Source organism: Pollicipes pollicipes, unplaced genomic scaffold (genome assembly GCF_011947565.3).
Source record: "Pollicipes pollicipes isolate AB1234 unplaced genomic scaffold, Ppol_2.1 Scaffold_4295;HRSCAF=5057_pilon_pilon_pilon, whole genome shotgun sequence".
NCBI lineage: Eukaryota > Metazoa > Arthropoda > Thecostraca > Pollicipedomorpha > Pollicipedidae > Pollicipes > Pollicipes pollicipes.
This window is the reverse complement of record NW_023596461.1, coordinates 5,584,267-5,602,972: the sequence shown is the minus strand read 5'-3', so window position 1 is coordinate 5,602,972 and position 18,706 is coordinate 5,584,267. Positions and strand designations below refer to the sequence as shown.

General features: G+C 55.8%; 1 protein-coding gene across 3 annotated transcripts in view; it reads left to right on the top strand.

Moving 5' to 3' along the window:
• Nucleotides 1-17,187, top strand: part of LOC119096323 (unconventional myosin-VIIa ck) — a gene marked incomplete at its 5' end in the record, with an annotated part of 37,168 nt that extends 19,981 nt beyond the window's left edge. For all 3 annotated transcript variants that reach the window (XM_037219162.1, XM_037219163.1, XM_037219161.1), the window contains 10 exon segments: nucleotides 3,936-4,054; nucleotides 4,669-4,924; nucleotides 5,240-5,377; nucleotides 9,044-9,226; nucleotides 9,628-9,829; nucleotides 10,758-10,886; nucleotides 11,194-11,388; nucleotides 11,865-12,034; nucleotides 15,105-15,180; nucleotides 16,104-17,187. In XM_037219162.1, coding sequence (XP_037075057.1) covers nucleotides 3,936-4,054; nucleotides 4,669-4,924; nucleotides 5,240-5,377; nucleotides 9,044-9,226; nucleotides 9,628-9,829; nucleotides 10,758-10,886; nucleotides 11,194-11,388; nucleotides 11,865-12,034; nucleotides 15,105-15,180; nucleotides 16,104-16,237 — 1,602 coding nt within the window.
• Between the last annotated feature and the right edge of the window lie 1,519 nt (nucleotides 17,188-18,706).

The following is an 18,706-nucleotide window of genomic DNA, read 5'->3' as shown; positions in this document are numbered from 1 at the left end:
GGTTTATGGGAAGAGATGAGGGGAGGCTATCAATTTAAAGCGTTTCGCTTGGTTAATGCCAAACTGAAAAGAGGTGAATCAAACTGAGGAAGAGATGGGGGGGGGGGGGGGGGGGAGGACGGTGGGCTTCCCGCCACTTCTATCCATTTCTGCCGTTTTGTTTTGTTTCTGTTTTTTTTTTTTTTTGCTTTGCATCATCAGTTGTGCTTGATGACGGTGCTAACTTAACTGAAAGCTTGGTTTTGATCCTACGAAGGATGCGATCATCTTTTCTGGTTAGTGGCCATTAGTGATAAGTGGTCTTACCACTTGACATCAACACTTCTATTGTCCAACTAATTCGCGTTAAACATCTCATGATTCCCGCCACGTCACAGATGTGACAAAACGCTCGGACACAAACGCCTCGGGCATAGAGCTGGCGTCCACCTCTCCTTTCACTCGACGAGTCCCGGCGCCGATTTTTTGTGTCGTCGGCGCCGTGCCGGAAGGGCGTCGTTACGCCCCGGCCGGCAGCCCAGCCCCGGAGATAAACTCCGGCACGACAGCCGGTACTCACGCCCGTCGCTGGAGGAGCTCCTGCCGGCCGCGAGCGCGCTGGCTGAGCAGCGGCCGGCGGGCCACACCGCTGACGGGCGGGTGGGTGCTGTCTGGGTGGAGCCAGCTTCAACGGTGTATTTCTGGCTGATCGGGTGGGTTTTATTGAGATCCCGCAAGCCTTTGATCGATGGGCTTCGCCGCGCGTTACAGGACAGGAGCTTAACATCTGCGATGAGATGCCTCGCTGAGAAACAGTGGCTTGCTGGTACGCTGGAAGTGTCTCTGGGTAACGAACTATCTTCAGCGCATCCATAACCGGGCCCGTTATATCAGCAAGGTGTAGCTAATTACTTTTGGATAAGCGCTTACAGCGTTTTTGTTGACTCCTGTTCTGCCTATTCCTCCGACACCCAACCACGACATTGCAGAGCCTCCCGTCCCGCCATCAGCCTTATCTGCATGCTCATCAACGTCCGAAAGTTTACGAACTATGAAAGTGAAAGTACACCCGCCGTGTGCCGCGTCGAAGCAATGAGTCGTGCGGGCGAAGTGCGTCATCTGGTGGATGTCACGCAGCGCCCGTCCAAAAACCTGACCGGCTACCTCTGTCGCCCCTGGCCGAGCGGCTGACGTCTGGAGACGGTCGGCGCGGGATCAGAGCAGTCCAGGGCGCGGTCGGTGCGGGATCAGAGCAGTCCAGGGCGCGGTCGGCGCGGGATCAGAGCAGTCCAGGGCGCGGTCGGTGCGGCGGCGAGAGGACACAGCGGCGCGACGCGCGTGGCGCGGCCCTCGTGCGGCGGAGCAGGGTTCCGCGGTGATGTCGTGACGGTGTCGGCCGGTGTGACGGTCTCCGTGTGAGTGGCGGCGGGAGAGGTACGACATCGTGACGGTCTTCGTGTGATCGGCGGCGGGAGAGGTACGATACCGTGACGGTCTCCGTGTGATCGGCGGCGGGAGAGGTACGACACCGTGACGGTCTCCGTGTGATCGGAGACGGGAGAGGTACGACGCCGTGACGATCTCCGTGTGATCGGAGACGGGAGAGGTACGACGCCGTGACGATCTCCGTGTGATCGGAGACGGGATAGACACGACACCGTGACGGTCTCCGTGGCTGGCGTTTGTTGAGGTATAACAACGTTGTCAGGGATCAGCACTGACAAAGTAGCTTAACTACGAACAGGCGTGAATGCACGTGACCTGACGCTGCCGGGTGGGGAGCACTCAGCGGCACGGGACTGATGCTCCCTACTATTATTTAAGTGTCCGGTACCTTCTGTGACTCTATGACCCCGTAATCCCGGCATTGCATGGCACTATAGCTCTAAAGGCTCTCAGTGATTCGTATCGATTTAGATTTTATTACTCTCTATTCTAATGTCGTGCTGCAGTTCCGTTTGGGGGATCTCAAGTACTCTCGGTACTCCTGGTGCTCGTCTGTTCTCCCCGGTCATGGGCTGACCTGTGTAAGCTTGCTGACGCAAACTGGCGCAGGCTGGCGCAGGCTGGCGTAGGCTGGCGTAGGCTGGCGTAGGCTGGCGCAGGCTGACGTAGGCTGGCGTAGGCTGGCGCAGGCTGGCGTAGGCTGGCGCAGGCTGGCGTAGTCTGGCGTAGGCTGGTGTAGGCTGGCGTGGGCTGGCGTAGTCTGGCGTAGGCTGGCGTAGTCTGGCGTAGGCTGGTGTAGGCTGGCGTAGGCTGGCGTAGGCTGGCGCAGGCTGACGTAGGCTGGTGTAGGCTGGCGCAGGCTGGCGTAGGCTGGCGCAGGCTGGCGTAGGCTGGTGTAGGCTGTCGCAGGCTGGCGCAGGCTGGCGTAGGCTGGCGTAGTCTGGCGTAGGCTGGTGTAGGCTGGCGTGGGCTGGCGTAGGCTGGTGTAGGCTGGCGCAGGCTGGCGCAGGCTGGTATAGGCTGGTGTAGGCTGGCGCAGGCTGACGTAGGCTGGCGTAGGCTGGCGTAGGCTGGCGTAGGCTGGCGTAGGCTGGCGTAGGCTGGCGTAGGCTGACGTAAGCTAGCGCAAGCTGGCGCAAACTGGCGTAGACTGGCGCAGGTTGGCGCAGGCCCGTCCCCAACCCGCGACATACGTAGTCTGGCGCTGCCGTCGCCGTCCCCACCACGCGTGCCGTCGGCCGGGCCAGCCACGCCTGGCGCGGTGCGCGGTGCAGTTCACGCGCTGCCTCTCAGGAGAGGCTGCCGGATGTGCCGGCTCACAGGACGCCCCGCTACAATGGGCGGCGCGCCCGACCGTGCGGAACCCCGGCCGATGCGTGCGCCGATCCCGTCCCCGTCGGCGGCCGGAGGCGCCGCGCTGACACGGGCTGGTCGGGTGTGGGCTGGCGCTGGTTCTCAGTACTGGTGCGCCAGTCTGGGGCAGTCATCCATTCCTGTGAAAAACCATGGCGCTCAGGTTGCGCTCTCTGGTGGTACTTGTGTGGTGTGCGCGCGAGGTGTGCTGAAAACCACGCCGGATGTTTGTCTGCAGAGGTCACTCACGCATCTGCACTAATCCCCCGGGAAAATGCGGCAGCAGCTGTTGCGTGCGTGTCGCTTTGTGCTCGGCTCGTTGCATGGCCGCCGCTTCCGTCGCACTCTCAGTTAGCCGTGATCGCTGCGCTGCGGCGCCACGGGTCGCGGTGGTTCGCGGGCGGGCGGCACTGCTCCGCCGCCCGCAGCCTGGCCCGGACGGGCACGTGTGCTGCCGCCGCGGCCGCCGGGAGTTGTGACGCTCGGCGGTCCCGTCCTGACCGCCCGGGGGTCATTAGTGACGCGCTGGTGCTGTGCCGTGTCAGCGAGATAACCGAGTCACACCTGCCCAAGGCCAGACGTCGGGTCCTGACCTTGTCGGAGTGCCCACCGTGGAGCGTCGGGGAGGGTCGACTGGAGTGTGGGGAGTGGAGGGAGTGCGGAGTGGCAACTGGCGGTGGGGGGCGGGACTTCACGCAGGGCCCGTCGCCTCGTTTTTAACTTGAAGCTGGCGGGACGTCACTTTCCTCGAGACGTTGTGTGGGTGTGTCGTCACTGTTTCGAAAACCCCAGAGAACAAAGTCGAGTGTTGCAGTGAACAGCGCGTCATCGTCATCCACACATAATGGTATGTGCGTGGCATGCAACTCGCGCCGTTTGCCCTTTTTGTCTCGCTGCGCCGCCACCGCACACAATACCACATCCCGGAATGTTTTTACGCCGCAGCTGTGACTCACCCGGGGAATGCTTCAACCCGCATGCAATGAGCCCGTCGGTCTTCAACCGCGCCGACTGCAAAGTCCCGCCGCCGGACAATGCCGCCGCGACCTCGCGCCGCGCGTGTGTCGTGCCGCGCTGGCCGCACTCGGCTGCGTGCCCGGCCGTGCCGCGCCGGCGGGCGGAGCGAGCGAGCGACGCTGACCCCGTGATGCCCGCAGGCGCTGTTCGCGGCCGAGGGTGCTGAGCACGGTCGGAAGCTGTACACGCCGCAGCAGAACGGCACGGACCCGGCCGAGCGACCTCACACGCTCGAGGAGTACTCCATCGACTACTTCAGGTCAGTGGGAGGGCGCAGTGCGCGCCTGCTGAGGCATGACTGGCACGGAGGATCATCTAGAGATATCTGGGATGCTTGGGACCCTGTGTACGCGCGCCAGTGCAAGCACGAATGAAATTTGAGGCGGTCAGCTGGAGTGCAGACTAATGCTATAGTTATCACTGATGAGGCCCTGACGCCGCGTCCCTCTTCGCTGTCTCGGCTTGCTTGTGTTTGGCGACAAGCGCCCGAGTGTTTCATGACGGTCTGACGTAGCTTGGTTGACAGGTAAGCGGATGCATGTGACCGTTGAATATTGCGATGCGCTAATGACGACAGCTGCCGTTGCTTAACCTTGTGATGTTGACGACCTCTCTGGCACTGCTGATGCCTACGTTGCGCTGTTGGATCTAACGTGACGCTGCTGGCTCTAACTTGGCGCTGCTGGTACTAATGTGACGCTGCTGGCTCTAACGTGGCTCTGCTGGTACTAACGTGGCGTCACTGGCACTTACGTGGCGCTGCTGGCTCTAACGTGGCGCTGCTGATCACTAACGTGGCGCTGCTGGCTCTAACGTGGCGCTGCTGGCTCTAACGTGGCGCTACTGGTACTAACGTGGCGCTGCTGGCCGCAGGACTCCCACCAAGCGGACGATGTCGCGCAGTCTGATGAAGTCGGCGACGCGCAGCAACAGGGACGACCTGTGGCGCCACTCCCGGGACCCGCTGAAGCTGCCGCTGCTCAAGAAGCTGCAGAACAAGGAGGAGCTGTCGCAAGAGGCCTGCGCCGCCTTCACCGCCATCCTCAAGTACATGGGTGACCTACCCAGCAAGCGCATGCGCAATGGCAACGAGCTCACGGACGCCATCTTTGACGGACCGCTGAAGCATGTGAGTGACACAGGGGGCTGGCACGAGAGAGGCTGCTAAGGTCGGAAAAGGTCCGATGGTGGGTCACGTCTTCGTGGTTTGTCTTGCGAGAGAACTGCTCGCGACGGCGTGCCCGCTCCCCGCGGCAATCTATCCGTCGCGTGCCGTGCCATTTGAAGGCTGAGCTAATGGACGAGTTCTGCATTAGTCTGCGGCGGTGTTTCTGCGGTGTTCGGGGTGATAGCGGGCTGTCCGTGCGGCGCGGCTGTGTTATGATGTGAGGCCACGGTTCCGAGGTGGTCCGCTGTGACGTCTGTGGTCGGTTGATCCCGGCAGGAGATTCTGCGGGACGAGATCTACTGCCAGATCATGAAACAGCTGACGGACAACCGGAGTCGCCTGAGCGAGGAGCGGGGCCTGGAGCTGATGTGGCTTGCCACGGGGCTGTTCGCCTGCAGCCAGACACTGCTCAAGGTCAGTGGGGCGCGTCTGCGCCGAAGCTGGCGCGCCGAGGGCTGGGTTGCGTCTGGGGAGCACTCCATCCACATTCACGCCCACCCAGAGCGTCCACTCTGGGGTCACCGGCGATCAGGTCATTCTGACAACGGCCGCTGCTTTTAGAGCAATGTTGTCGCCTTTTGTTCTTCATTCATCAAAATGTATGTTTTATTTATTTTTCCCTTCATCTGTGTTCTTTTTGTCTCCTTTTTATATTTGGAAGCCCGCCGCTCACTCTTCCCCACGACCTGCTGCCCTCTCGTGGCGTCCGCTCCCTTGTGCCCCAGCCGCTGTCGCGGGCCTGCGACTGCGAGCGTCAGGTGACGCCGCCTCTGACCCAGCGTCCGGTCCGCTGGACGGCGCTGCGAGTGTAATTACGCACCAGCAGGTGCGCCATCGCGTCGCTTCGTGCCTGATTCTGGACTTCCGAGAATGAAACAACCAGTGACAAAGTCACGCATACGTGGATGGTATATCGGGAAAGCATTCTGGGAAGGACATACCGTTTGATAGATAATAACTAACTACAGTGGAGCTACTCATTCACACTAAGGGCATCTATCTATCCTTCAATTCCTTTTACAGTCGCTGCAATATAGGTTTTGCAGTATGAAGAATATCATCATACCCTGCAGGCTCTTGATCCTTAAATATAGAAGCTGAGTGGGTCGAATTTAAATTACAAGTCGAGGAAAAGCTGTCCGTGAAGGGGCAGTCAGGTTTGTTCGCCGGGGAACACATTTGCTAAAGCCATGTTCGGAACGGGCATGATCAACTACAAACAGAACTAAGACCGTGGCGGCAGGATACTCGACCGTTTTACACACCTCCACCATCTTAGCAATTTCCACGTACAAGCATGGATTGCCCTGTGACGAGCTCGACATGCAGTAATGGGCTGCGACACCAGCGCGTCCCGAAGCGGCGTGAGTAGCCTGGGATAATGCTGTTGGTCGATCATGCATCGAGGCAGGACCTACCATTGTCAGTGTCGCAGCCACTCACTCCGGTTGGCACGACAGACCCGTGAAACCAGCAGGGTATGGGATTCGAACGCAGGTCAACACGAACCCGATGAGGTACTAAGTGCATCTACGCACACCCAGTTGAGTCATTTCAGCACCTGGATCAGTTCATTTGGGAAGAAATGTCGGCAGACTCAACGTGTAAAGACAAGCGAAGTTCTTATGCTACGCCGAGACAAGATGCCCTCGTAGAGCAATGTATTATCGGAACTCTACGCCGTGATAACGCAAACAGAGAGATAAATCAAGACCGTAGTGAATCCGGGAACCGCCTACCATGCGGTTCGGGCGGCATCTCATCCACCGGTATCGGAAGCCCTAATTTCCACCTGATTTCCATCTCGGCCTCGGCGCTCCACGGCCCTCTCCAGCGGTGGACGGCGGCCGCGAGTCCATCTACGTCCACCGCACAGCCGGTTCACTGGTCGTCGTCCATTTGCGCCTCCGAGCAGGAGACAAGGGCGTGTTTTTCGGCGCTGACACTAGCAGAAGCGCCATTTTTGGCGCATCAACAGCTGGCGCGAGACACCGTCGCGACGGCCGGGGAGGGGGGGGGGGGGGGGGGAGACATCGCAGCGTGCTCGGGCGGGAGGCGTCTTGAACCAGAGACCTCGCTTTGAGTTTTTCCCGCGATATGCGACAGGTGTGCGGCAGTTGTGTTAGAGCTGAAAAGGTCGACATTGTAATCATTGTAATCTCACTTGTTTTGGCAGCCTAGTCATCGTCATGACAAGACAAAACGGCATTACATGACATAATTTTAGACAATTTTGCTCTGCTTTTTTCTGGCCACGTGACCCAGGCGGCGCAGTTCACGTGTGATGTAAACAGAGGTCGCGAATTATGTACACAACGTTCGTCAAGTATGCCTATAGCCAGAAGTGTTGGCCAAGATACTGCCCCCCCCCCCCCCCTGGCGGCAGGTCCTCCCCCAATGCTGACTTGAACCTTCTTCCTCCCAATGCCCCTATGAGCCCCCTCAATGCAAATGAGCAAAAAGGAATGCAGGTACAAATGCATACATGCAGAACAAAATACGGAACAAATATTTTCTCCTGTCTGACTTTGTTTCCCGACTTTCTCATTAGCGGCGCATCGTCGGTTGCAGAAACTCACGAGCATCGAGCTCAGAAACAAGATAATCTTGGCATTTAAAGGCCAGGGCCGCAGGCTGCAGGCCATGATCATGAAAATGGCTACATCAGTTCAAAACCGCGTACAGGTGTGCAACAGTCTTATGAGCGTATCGCAGAACTCGACACGGTCCCCCTGCCCCCTGGTGCTACCCGACGGTAGCGCGGCCGCTGCCACCGGCCGCAGGCTATGCCAGTCGGGGACAAATAGCGAACGCCGGAAGCGACTTGAATGCGACCTGCCACACGCCTGCAAATCGGAAGGCAGACGCTTTTACCAGATGAGCCATCGGGATGGACGAAAGGATGTTCTTTGGGGGGCGGGACGATTTAATCGAATCAAAATAAAAAGGTGCGAGGGAATCAAATGAAGTATTCTGTGCGGTGTGTTCTAAGGTAAATAGCGGGGTGGTGTCGATGGACGTTTGTGAAAAAATTTGACCTTGAGTGCAGCTTTGAAACGCCAAGTTTCCTCAATACACAGTTTGTAAAACGTCGTTCAACCACTACCTCCCAGTAACCTGAATGTCAGTTATTTTGAACAACTCCAAACTCAACACCAAGATTTCAGGCCTTTCTTGCCTATATCAACTTACAACACGTAACAAAGCGTTGGCCACGCTACTTTTTGAGATGGCCATTTTGGGACCCATTTACCAATCTTTACGTACTCTGTTCTTCCAGTTACCGACTTGTCTTTTAAAATGGTCGTGCAAATTCAGTTTTACTTTTGTATGCAGATTCATCATGGGATTATATTCGCAAATTGTCCCCAGGTTCTCATCTGGACGTATCAGACCACGCCATTCTACATGACTCCGTCTTTGTTTGCGTCTGGCCATCTTCGATGAATGATGAACAGTTGGGTTGTTTGGATTACAGCCCTTTCGATCAGTAACGATCATTTCAGGGCTAGACGATTTAATTCACGATGAGGGCTTTGGCGAGTTGCATGTCAACATCGAGGATCAACCTAAACTGGCCGAAATATGACGAGAAATCAGGTTTTGAGGGTGGGTCAGGTCAACCTTATCGGCTCAGCCCTACCCAAAGTGATTTTGCAAATTAACACCCTTCCTGTAGTCCACAAAGGTAGCCGTTCTCACACGACCTGCCTGAACACTTCAGACTATAACTCCATTATAATTGCTCTAATGATAGCAGTCTGTTTGAGGGCGCCAAGTAATTCAATAACAATGTATTTTTTTCAAGATCGCATGACAAGAAGTTTGAATTAGCATCTCAGCCTACTTATGATCCACAAGGAAGCTCTACTTGTTTTAAAATCCAGTTTTTTTTTAGAAAGCCGTCCGTGATTTTTGTTGACCGAAATCTGACAAGTAACCGGCCGGAGATGCCTATGTCTATCACTCGGCCGTCGTTGATGCGATCAGCCCGAAAGCTGCACAGTTCGACCCAGTATCTGACAAGATGACTTCATACTGACCCCATATTCTGACATGGACTCGCCCTACGCTCGGCAGGAGCTGACCCAGTTCCTGCGCACGCGCCGGCACCCGATCGCCATCGACTCGCTGCACCGGCTGCAGAAGACCCTGAAGACCGGCCAGCGCAAGTACCCGCCGCACCAGGTCGAGGTGGAGGCCATCCAGCACAAGACCACCCAGATCTTCCACAAGGTCTACTTCCCGGACGACACGGACGAGGTAACTTGGCGGCTTCCGGCCGAAATGATGTGGGTTCGAACCTGGCTGTTGGCTGGAGTTTCACCGTCCCCGCGTTTTATGCTGTACCGGATGCCTTGCAGTCAGGAATAACGGACTGGGTTGAGCACGGAGCCGTGAGCATATGGTGCAGAAATCACCACCGTCGCAGCTCACGCAATAGTTCGCCGTTCGTATAAAACTGAACATGAACGTTTCTTGTTCTGTCTGCAGCTGGGCATCACGACCCACTAATTCCCCAATATATCAATCACCCGGAAAAACAAATCAACTTTTGGACGCAGAGAGCAGTTTCGGCACAGGATAATCATTTAGCAATGTGCTCAGCCTTCCCCTGTGTGGGGAAGGAAATCCCTGACACGTTTGTATCATGTTCCTCTCAGGCGTTCGAAGTGGACTCGTCCACCAGAGCCAAGGACTTCTGCCACAACATCGCCCAGCGGCTGAACCTCAAGTCCAGCGAGGGCTTCAGCCTTTTCGTGAAGATCGCCGACAAAGTCATCTCAGTGCCGGAGGGTGACTTCTTCTTCGACTTCGTGCGGCACCTCACCGACTGGATCAAGAAGGCCAAGCCGTCCCGGGACGGTAGGGCGCTGTGACGTCACTGGTGATAGATACCGTCTTCCGCTGGCAAGAGGGGGGGGGGGGAGTACATTTGGCGGGGGTGGGGATTGCGGGATGGGGTGTGGCGACGCTCGTGTTCCCAGTAAGACGTTTTTCGCGACGTGGGACGAACGAGGTGGTAGCAGATGGGATTACTATCGTCTAGTAGATGATTTCGAAATGCAGATCAGTGGAGCTCGGTGCCAGCGCGAACCTAAGCAAACAAACCCTCACAATGTATGGGAGTATTTTCCCTAGATGTGCTTACTTATATACATAGCACATATATACTTATGTATGCCAAGACGTACTGTCGCCGATAATTGAACATGTCTTGCCCTGGTTTCTCGCGATTGGGAAAACATCCGCTTCCCATGTTATTCGAATTGGGTAGTGAAATTACGGTGATAATGCAAGGTTCTGGAAGTAAACCGCGCGATCAAACAACTTTCATTGAAGTACTTTTGCACAATTTCACGACCAATGCTAAACAAATATCTTTGCCACTTGTCGATGACACCTTCGTAACGTCACGATTAGCGGTGGCGAAGATGTAATGCCGTCAGCAGCGTGCCGGCCCGGACTGGCGGAGCCGCTGCAGCTACACAGCGTGCGGTAATCTGGGTCAAAATCACCCGGCTGACGGCCACTTTGTGACGGCTCTCGCTCTTCTTGTCTACTGACGGGACTCTACGCCGTGATAGTCCGATACGCTCCCATGGAAAGGATCGCGGGTGATCGGGTCGTGCGATCTGTTTCGCGGTTCCGGGGTGCGAATGTTTCGGCGAAGTGTTACGCGTGAGTCAATTATCAAGCCTTGGTAAATGCAGATCTCCGTTTACGTAAAGCTATGGCTACGCATAGCCGCTCCCATTGTGGCCAAACGATGACGCTGAGCATTGATTTGCAGGGACGATACCACAGTTCACATACCAGGTGTTCTTCATGAAGAAACTGTGGACCAATACAGTGCCCGGGAAGGACAAGAACGCCGATATCATCTTCCACTTTCACCAGGAACTGCCAAAGCTCTTGAGAGGTATTGACTACGAGGGCTTCGAGCTGGGCCGGTCATGAACTAATTCTATCTATACAGACCGAGGCAAGAAATTCGCTGATTATGCCCTTTTGGTGTGACGACGGATACCAACCAGCAACATTATGCACGCTGATAAAATTGCGCGTGTATGCAAGGTTTAGTTACGCTCTCTGGGAACAGATGTGACGGATTGGGGCGGCATTTCCCGTCTTGGCAGCCCGTGCATCGGCTGGCCGCGCCGGTGGCGCCTCTGACGTCAGCTGGCCGCGCCGGTGGCGCCTCTGACGTCGACCGCCGCCTGCCGCAGGGTACCACAAGTGCAGCCGGGAGGAGGCGGCCCGCCTGGCGGCGCTCATCTACCGCGTCCGCTACGGCGAGAGCAAGCAGGAGCTGCAGGCCATCCCGCAGCTGCTGCGCGAACTGGTGCCGGCCGACCTGGCCAAGGGGCACAGCAGCGGCGACTGGAAGCGCAGCATCGTGGCCGCCTATAACCAGGACGCCGGTCCGTACCCCGCTGCCGGCGGCGCGCGGTCCGCCCGGCCCTGCGCCGGCTGGTCCGCTCTTGATCGGGGCTGTCCACGGGCTGGGAATGAATGTCAAGCGTGTGCATGTGTTCCGCTCTTGGCAGCGCCAGAACTATGAGGCATCGCTCGGAATAGTGTCAGCATTAGCTGATCATCGATCGCGTTCGTCAATTTTAGTGCCCGCGTTTTAGCGCAAATATCAAGTGTCCTTTTCGTTTGCCCTTTCCAAGCGTTCGGCGAACGTGGATTGCAACGGCTGGACGCGTTCCTTTTTACAAATGACGCATTGTTTTGGCTCCATCGATGTGATACACGTTGTCGAACACGTACACGTTGTCGAACAATATGCAATATTCCTTGTCTTGTTTTTTCTATTGAAAATGCCCATTACCCGTCTTGAGACAGGCTCTGTGTAGATAGTACCCAGGATTCGACGGCCGCCCAAATGTTTCAGGAATGAGTCCTGAGGACGCCAAGGTGACCTTCTTGAAGATCATCTACCGGTGGCCGACGTTCGGATCGGCGTTCTTTGACGTCAAACAGACGACCGACCCCAACTACCCGGAGCACCTGCTGATCGCCATCAACAAGCAGGGCGTCAGCCTCATACACCCGCAGACCAAGGTACGTCACTCCGTATCCGCAGACAGGGGCATGTCGGTCTCATTCAGCGGCAGGCCAGACCAAGGTACGTCGCTCCGCATCCGCAGACAAGGGCGTGATGGTCTCATGCAGCCGCAGGTCAGACCAAGGTACGTCGCTCCACATCCGCAAACAAGGGCATGTCGGTCTCATGCAGCCGCAGGCCGGGATTCTTCGGTCCGCTACACCCGTCTGTACGTCAGTCCTGTACTATCGCAAGGCCAAGGTTCGTTAATCCCCTCTGCCCGCGGGATATGAGCAGGCGAAGGCACTTCCGTTCCATGGCGTCGTACGCCACACAGTCATTGCAGTCGGCGCACCCTAAAACCCCAATCATCCATCATCAATCCTTCACACCCTGTGAACCAAGGAACGTCTGTGTTTTCACAGGTAGACCGATGTGCGTTAGTCTCATGCACACGCCGATCACGGTGCTTCAATCTCACTCGCACGCAGACCCAGTTAAACCCGTATTATACCCCGGAACAGTGGTGTAGTTAGGGGGGGGGGGGGGCGATGCCCAAGGGGCTTCCCCTCTCGCCCCGTCATACTTGAGGGCAGTTTTTCACCTAACATCACGACACTAAATTACACTAACATCTAGCTGGGTAACCAACTAGCTACTAATTGACAACACTAACATCGAAAGCGCGTCGATACGCTAGGCACTGCACCTATTACCGTTTGTGGGGGTCCCTTAGTCTGTTCGCGACGCTTAGGTTCCTTGAATGGGGCTGTAACTCGATCCGTGAAATGCAGCTCCCCTATCGCAAATCAATGTAGCTGGCTGTGCCCCTGCGCAGGAAGACTAAGGTGTATACATCACTTGTCTGCACACCGGAGGTGCGTTGATCTTGTATCAGGCTGATTTAACGACATCACTCAGCAAACCCGAACACTGTTCCCCGCAATTGGCATCGGGAGACGTGATTATCAAGGCGCTGTTGTTGAATGGCGAATAAAAACGACGAGCCATATAGCACGCACTATGTCCATATACTATCCACGTAGAGCGCGCGAACGAATGGCTGCGAATTTATCCCACTGTTCCTGGCTGTCACCCCGGTACCGCTTCTGCACCTCATCCTCCACCCCTGAAGATGGCCGCCTGCCCCTGTCTGTCTTGCGTTCCCGTGCGGGTAGTCCCGCCCTGCTCGACGCGTGTTAGCTCCTACGGCGATCTATCCATCATCGTCACCATCTCCGCCTCCAGCATCTCTCGGGTGGCTTCAGTGAGACCATGACCTTACGCTCTTTTGGGTGGACTCGCCTATGGCCACTTGTGGTCCTGGCGATCAAAGGACGTGCAGCAAGTGGAAGGGAAAGGGGAGAATGCTTGTCTTCTTCAGCCACGTGCGATTATTCGATGGGCTTAACCCACAAGTGACAATCAACAGCGCGTTTTCACTTGGCGTGAGACATTCATCGACCTGAAACCAAGGACCTGTCCCCCACTCCTGTCTATCGTTGACATTTATAGTCTCTCACACATGGTAAAAGTGCTGAGTTCTTTGACGTTTCTCTGCCATGTGGTTGAGATAATTGTCATGCTTAGCGATGGCATACTTTGACTTCATCACAGAAACAGGGACAATCTGCAACCGTAAGGGTTTTGATAGGTCTCTTAAGAAAGTAAAACTAATATGCAAAACCTCTTCATAAAAAGTATTCCCCAAAAATACATTTTAACACAAGGTGGGGACCTGTCTATGGAGACACCTTGATGGATGAAATGAAAAAAAATAATATTCTGATCCCGCTGACTCGCATCAAATGCATTTGTTGGAGTTATTTGATGTACTCAGCCGAGCGCCGCCATTTTCCGGCTTCTTCAGGACGGCGGTAACCGGAACAAACGATGAATCAATAAGCAACGATGACCAAGAGAAAGTTGACACACTTGCCCCACAGCACCGGGACAGCGACAAAGAAACACAGATAATCCGTGTCATGTTTAGCTCGTCGCGAGGATATGTACGCAGCTAACACAAGCGCGATTACAGGCGAATTGACGCCACTCGTACACAGATCTCTCACACATGCGACACATCTGGCAGAGTTTCCGGGCCATCAACAACAAGCTTAAAGCGGGTATTTGAACGCTGGGACACGTTTCTCGCGGGGGTCGCTGCGGTGCACTTCCCTCCCCCCTCCCGAGTCGGGGGGGGGGGGGGAGAAGGGGGAGTGACGAGTCACGACGCTGCCAGCCATTGTGCCAGCTTCTCCTCAGCGACGGCAAACAGATACTTGCACCAGGCGTTTCCCTCAAAATGATTAGTTTTTGATTGTATTTTTCAGTAATTGTTTTAGTTATTAGTGTGAACCCTTTTAATTTCATGGATTTATGGGATCCGTGTACACTCCAAGCAGTTTCTGTTTGGTAAACGCTAACTTTATCATTCGGTCGTAAAATTCCAGGTCAACGGCAGCCTTTATGGCAAAGGCTTAACGTTCTATAATGTTCGGCACGGTCCGTTTTGCGTTCAGACGTCACCACCTAAAGTGCGGCCGATGGCATCGACCGCGGGCGATCTCAGTCAGGGGTGAATAACGATCGCCGAAACAGACTCACACCTGCCTAGCCACGGGTGCATGAATTGGAAGGCAGGCGCTCCCACCGACTGAGGCACGGAGGCGGACAAGACAAGCGTGTCATGCCATGGTTGTCCTCCCGGAGGCCCAGATTGGCGACGGCTGATGGGCCGGCTACGTGTCGGGGGCAGGCGCCGCGCGGCCTCGCTCACCGCCATACGGGCCTACGATGCGGAGCTGTGGAGCGCCCAGAGAGTGGGTGATTAGGCGGAGGTCAGGGAAGGACGCGGGTCTGTTTGCCGCACATTTGCGTGTGTGCGCTGGTTGCGTGCGCACCGCGCAGCCATCATTGCATCGATACTGTGGTTGAGACACTTAAGCTGACACATCCCACACTCTGCTGGTTTATCTGGGTCTCTCGTGTGAACCGGCGTGAGTTGCTGGGAGTCTAACTGACGTTTAGCGACTCTGCACGCCATCCAGACGTATGTCTGACTGTCGGTTTGTCTCTTTATTTCAGGATGTACTGGTGACGCAACCCTTCACCCGCATCTCCAACTGGTCGTCGGGCAACACATACTTCCACATGACCATAGGTAGGGTGATGATGGGTCTCTTGGAGCGGTGCAAGACCATCACCAAGTTTTTAGTACCGTTTGTGCCGTGCAATATCCGGGCCTTAGTGTTCCTCGCTCGTGGGTTTCACGTTGATTATATGTTGTCATTTCTGTACATAGTCTGAAACGACCAAGTTTGGCTGCTGAACATTCCCCCCACCCGAATTTTAATCTACGCTAGACCGCTTAGTGCACATAGGAATAGATTAACAGTTTGTGGCATTAGAAAAAGAAATCGTTTGTGACTGTAAAGGAACCACTGCCCTGGATGCAGCTGTTCCAACATGAATAACATCTTTGTAGCCGGTGTGTGGATTTGCTTATGCTGAAGCTATCCCCATCTACAGACGCGCCAGTTTATCACTAAATGTGAGAATGGTAGCGGCATTGCTATGCATGTCGTCATTTTACCGTCACCCCATCACTTCATAAAGCATGACGTGTCCCGTCTGGAGCAAGGCATGCCATGATGCGGTGGCGCGATGGGCCTAACGCAGACGCTTACAAGTGCTCTCTGTCAATAAACGGATATGCACGCGTGACAGCCGGACCCGAATACTTGGTCAAAATCGAGGTATTTGTTGGCACCTCACTGCTCGCGCTTTGAATATTGCAGATGATGTGGTGGGAGGTATCGCGAGAGCCTTCCGCCTCACGCTGACATGGGAGCCAAGCAGCTGGATACAGGCGTCTCGATTACCGGCTTATAGTCGGGCGCCGCCCCTGGTTAGCGGGTATCGCGTACGCGCCTCGTGGCCCGTTTTTTTTTTGTCGTTGTTGTCGGCTACGTTGTCGGCCACGCGCGCGCTCCTTCTCCCTAGATGATTTATTCAACGCCACGGTAGGTAACAGGCGCAGTGCCGTTCGCCTGTCGGGCTGACCTGTCCACACGCTGTCCCCAGGCAACCTCGTGCGCGGCTCCAAACTGCTGTGCGAGACCTCACTCGGCTACAAGATGGACGACCTGCTGACCTCGTACATCTCGCTGATGCTGAACAACATGAATAGGCACAAGAGTCTGTCGCGGGTGAAGTGAGCGCCAGGCGCCGCTCGCGAGGGTGTCATTCGTGGCGCAGCTGACGGCGCGCCGGTCACGTGCCGCGCAGGCGCGCCCGCCGGGCCGGTCACGTGGTGCGCAGCCCCGCGCACGCGCCCGCTCGGCCGGCACTGCATTGTTGATCATGCCGTTATTGTTTTACATCGATGATTGAATATGATCGGGTGGGGTCGCCCAATGTGCCGCTCACTCTGCCCCCGCACGGCTGCGTGTCTGCGGATCAGTTTGGAAGGGACGCAATAGCATGGCGAGGTGCTGACGGGAAGACCACACGATCCCCTAGGCCGGGAGAGAGCGGGAGCCAGTCCGAGTGTTAGCTGACCCATGCTAGGTTGTCGTGAAAGGCGGCGTGTATTATTTAACGCAGGTTGGTGGGCGCCTTCCTTGATGTTTTTACTCTGACAACCCTACCATTTCTGGCGTCGCTAAGTGTTTGACCTTCGCCTACCAAGGGAGAAGTGGTGGCATGTAGCTGCGAGGGTAAACCTGGTGTGTCCCAGATGTGCTGTTGTGTTCATGGACTGCGGCCCTCCATATGCTTCTGCAAATGTGCAGGAAGCATTCCAGATTTGTAGTGTGAGGTTCTTGCCTCTAGCCTGTCGTGCTTGAGTCTGTTTTTCCTTCGCCAACGAGGGACGTTGCTGCGAACGATTTGATTGGATGATACACTCCTTGTGCGTACTTGTTGAGATTCTGGAACCCGATATTTTAAATCGCGAAAACTGTGCGAATGACAGCCATGCAACTGCAGTAAACATCGTGAACTGGTTGCTCTGGGTGGTTGTAACCCGTATAGCTTAATGACGCGGTTAATGTGCACACTCCGGGGTATGCTAGCCGCAAAGATATGGACCCAAACAATCCATTGCCAGGTAACAATGAGCACCGTACGCCCGTGTACTCTTATGAAAATAAAATGCATTATTGAGGCGGATGCAGTACACCGTGAGGAAGCAGCCGTGAGACGCGGCTGGTGTAGTGCAGGGTGCTGTGTAGTGTACTACCCTACACTGCTGGTGCAGTACGGGGAAGCCGCCGTGAGACACGGCTGGTGCAGTACATAATGGGGAAGCCGCCGTGAGACACGGCTGGTGCAGTGTACAATATGGAGTAGTCGCCGTGAGACACGGCTGGTGCAGTACACAGTGGGGAAGACGCCGTGAGACACGGCTGGTGCAATGTGCAGTGCGGAGAAGCCGCCGAGAAACATGGTTGGTGCAGTACGCAGTGGGGAAGCCGCCGTGAGACACGGCTGGTGCAGTGTAAAATATGGAGTAGTCGCCGTGAGGCACGGCTGGTGCAGTACACAGTGGGGAAGACGCCGTGAGACACGGCTGGTGCAGTGTAAAATATGGAGTAGTCGTCGTAAAACACGGCTGGTGCAGTGCACAGTGTGGGGCAGCCGCAGTGAGACATGGCTGGTGCAGTGCACAGTGTGGGGCAGCCGCCGTGAGACACGGTTGGTGCAGTGCACAGTGTGGGGCAGCCACCGTGAGGCATGGCTGGTGCAGTGCACAGTGTGGGGCAGCCGCCGTGAGACACGGCTGGTGCAGTGCACAGTGTGGGGCAGCCGCCGTGAGACATGGCTGGTGCAGTGCACAGTGTGGGGCAGCCGCCGTGAGACACGGCTGGTGCAGCGCACAGTGTGGGGCAGCCGCCGTGAGACACGGCTGGTGCAGTGAACAGTGTGGGGCGGCCACCGTGAGGCGTGACTGGTGCAGTGCACAGTGTGGGGCAGCCGCCGTGAGACACGGCTGGTGCAGTGCACAGTGTGGGGCAGCCGCCGTGAGACATACCACAACCTGTTGAAGGCGCAGCTGTTGCTCGCTGCGGCGATGAGCATCCATCGTGGTCACATCGCCGCTTGTGACGTCTTATCGCGGATTGTCGTCGAATTACAGGGCTGACGCTAGCCAAGTTCTTGGGCATATGGATCCATCATTGAGTCTACGACGCGCTTGAAGAGTGCTAGGGCTCTGAAAGAAAAAAGTGAGTCAATGTGGGGAGGGGTACGATTTTTCCGGATGTCAGTTTTGTGCTACATGGCAAATGGTAGCTACAAGTGTTTGCAAGCTTGCTTCGTTAAGCGACGACATTGAATCCGTGCCAACGCTTGAAAAGGATCGTTGCGTTGTGGAGATGCTTTATGTTCGCATTATTTATATATTTTTCGGCATTCTTCGTACAATTTCCCAGTCGAAGTAATCTCTGGCTACCGAGATACCCGGCAAGAACCGGAGAATGTTGTGATCAAGTGTTGAACGACGGGGATTTACGGCGATATGGGGGCGACAAACTCCATCTGCATGCCAGGTTTCCATGTGGTAACATGGGATGAATCGCCTACAACTGCCTTCATCATACGAGTGTGCTGGGAGGTGCTGTTTCAAAATCCTTAAGAACTCCATTTTGTCTGCATCAGGAAATGACTAGGGAATTGGTGGAGAT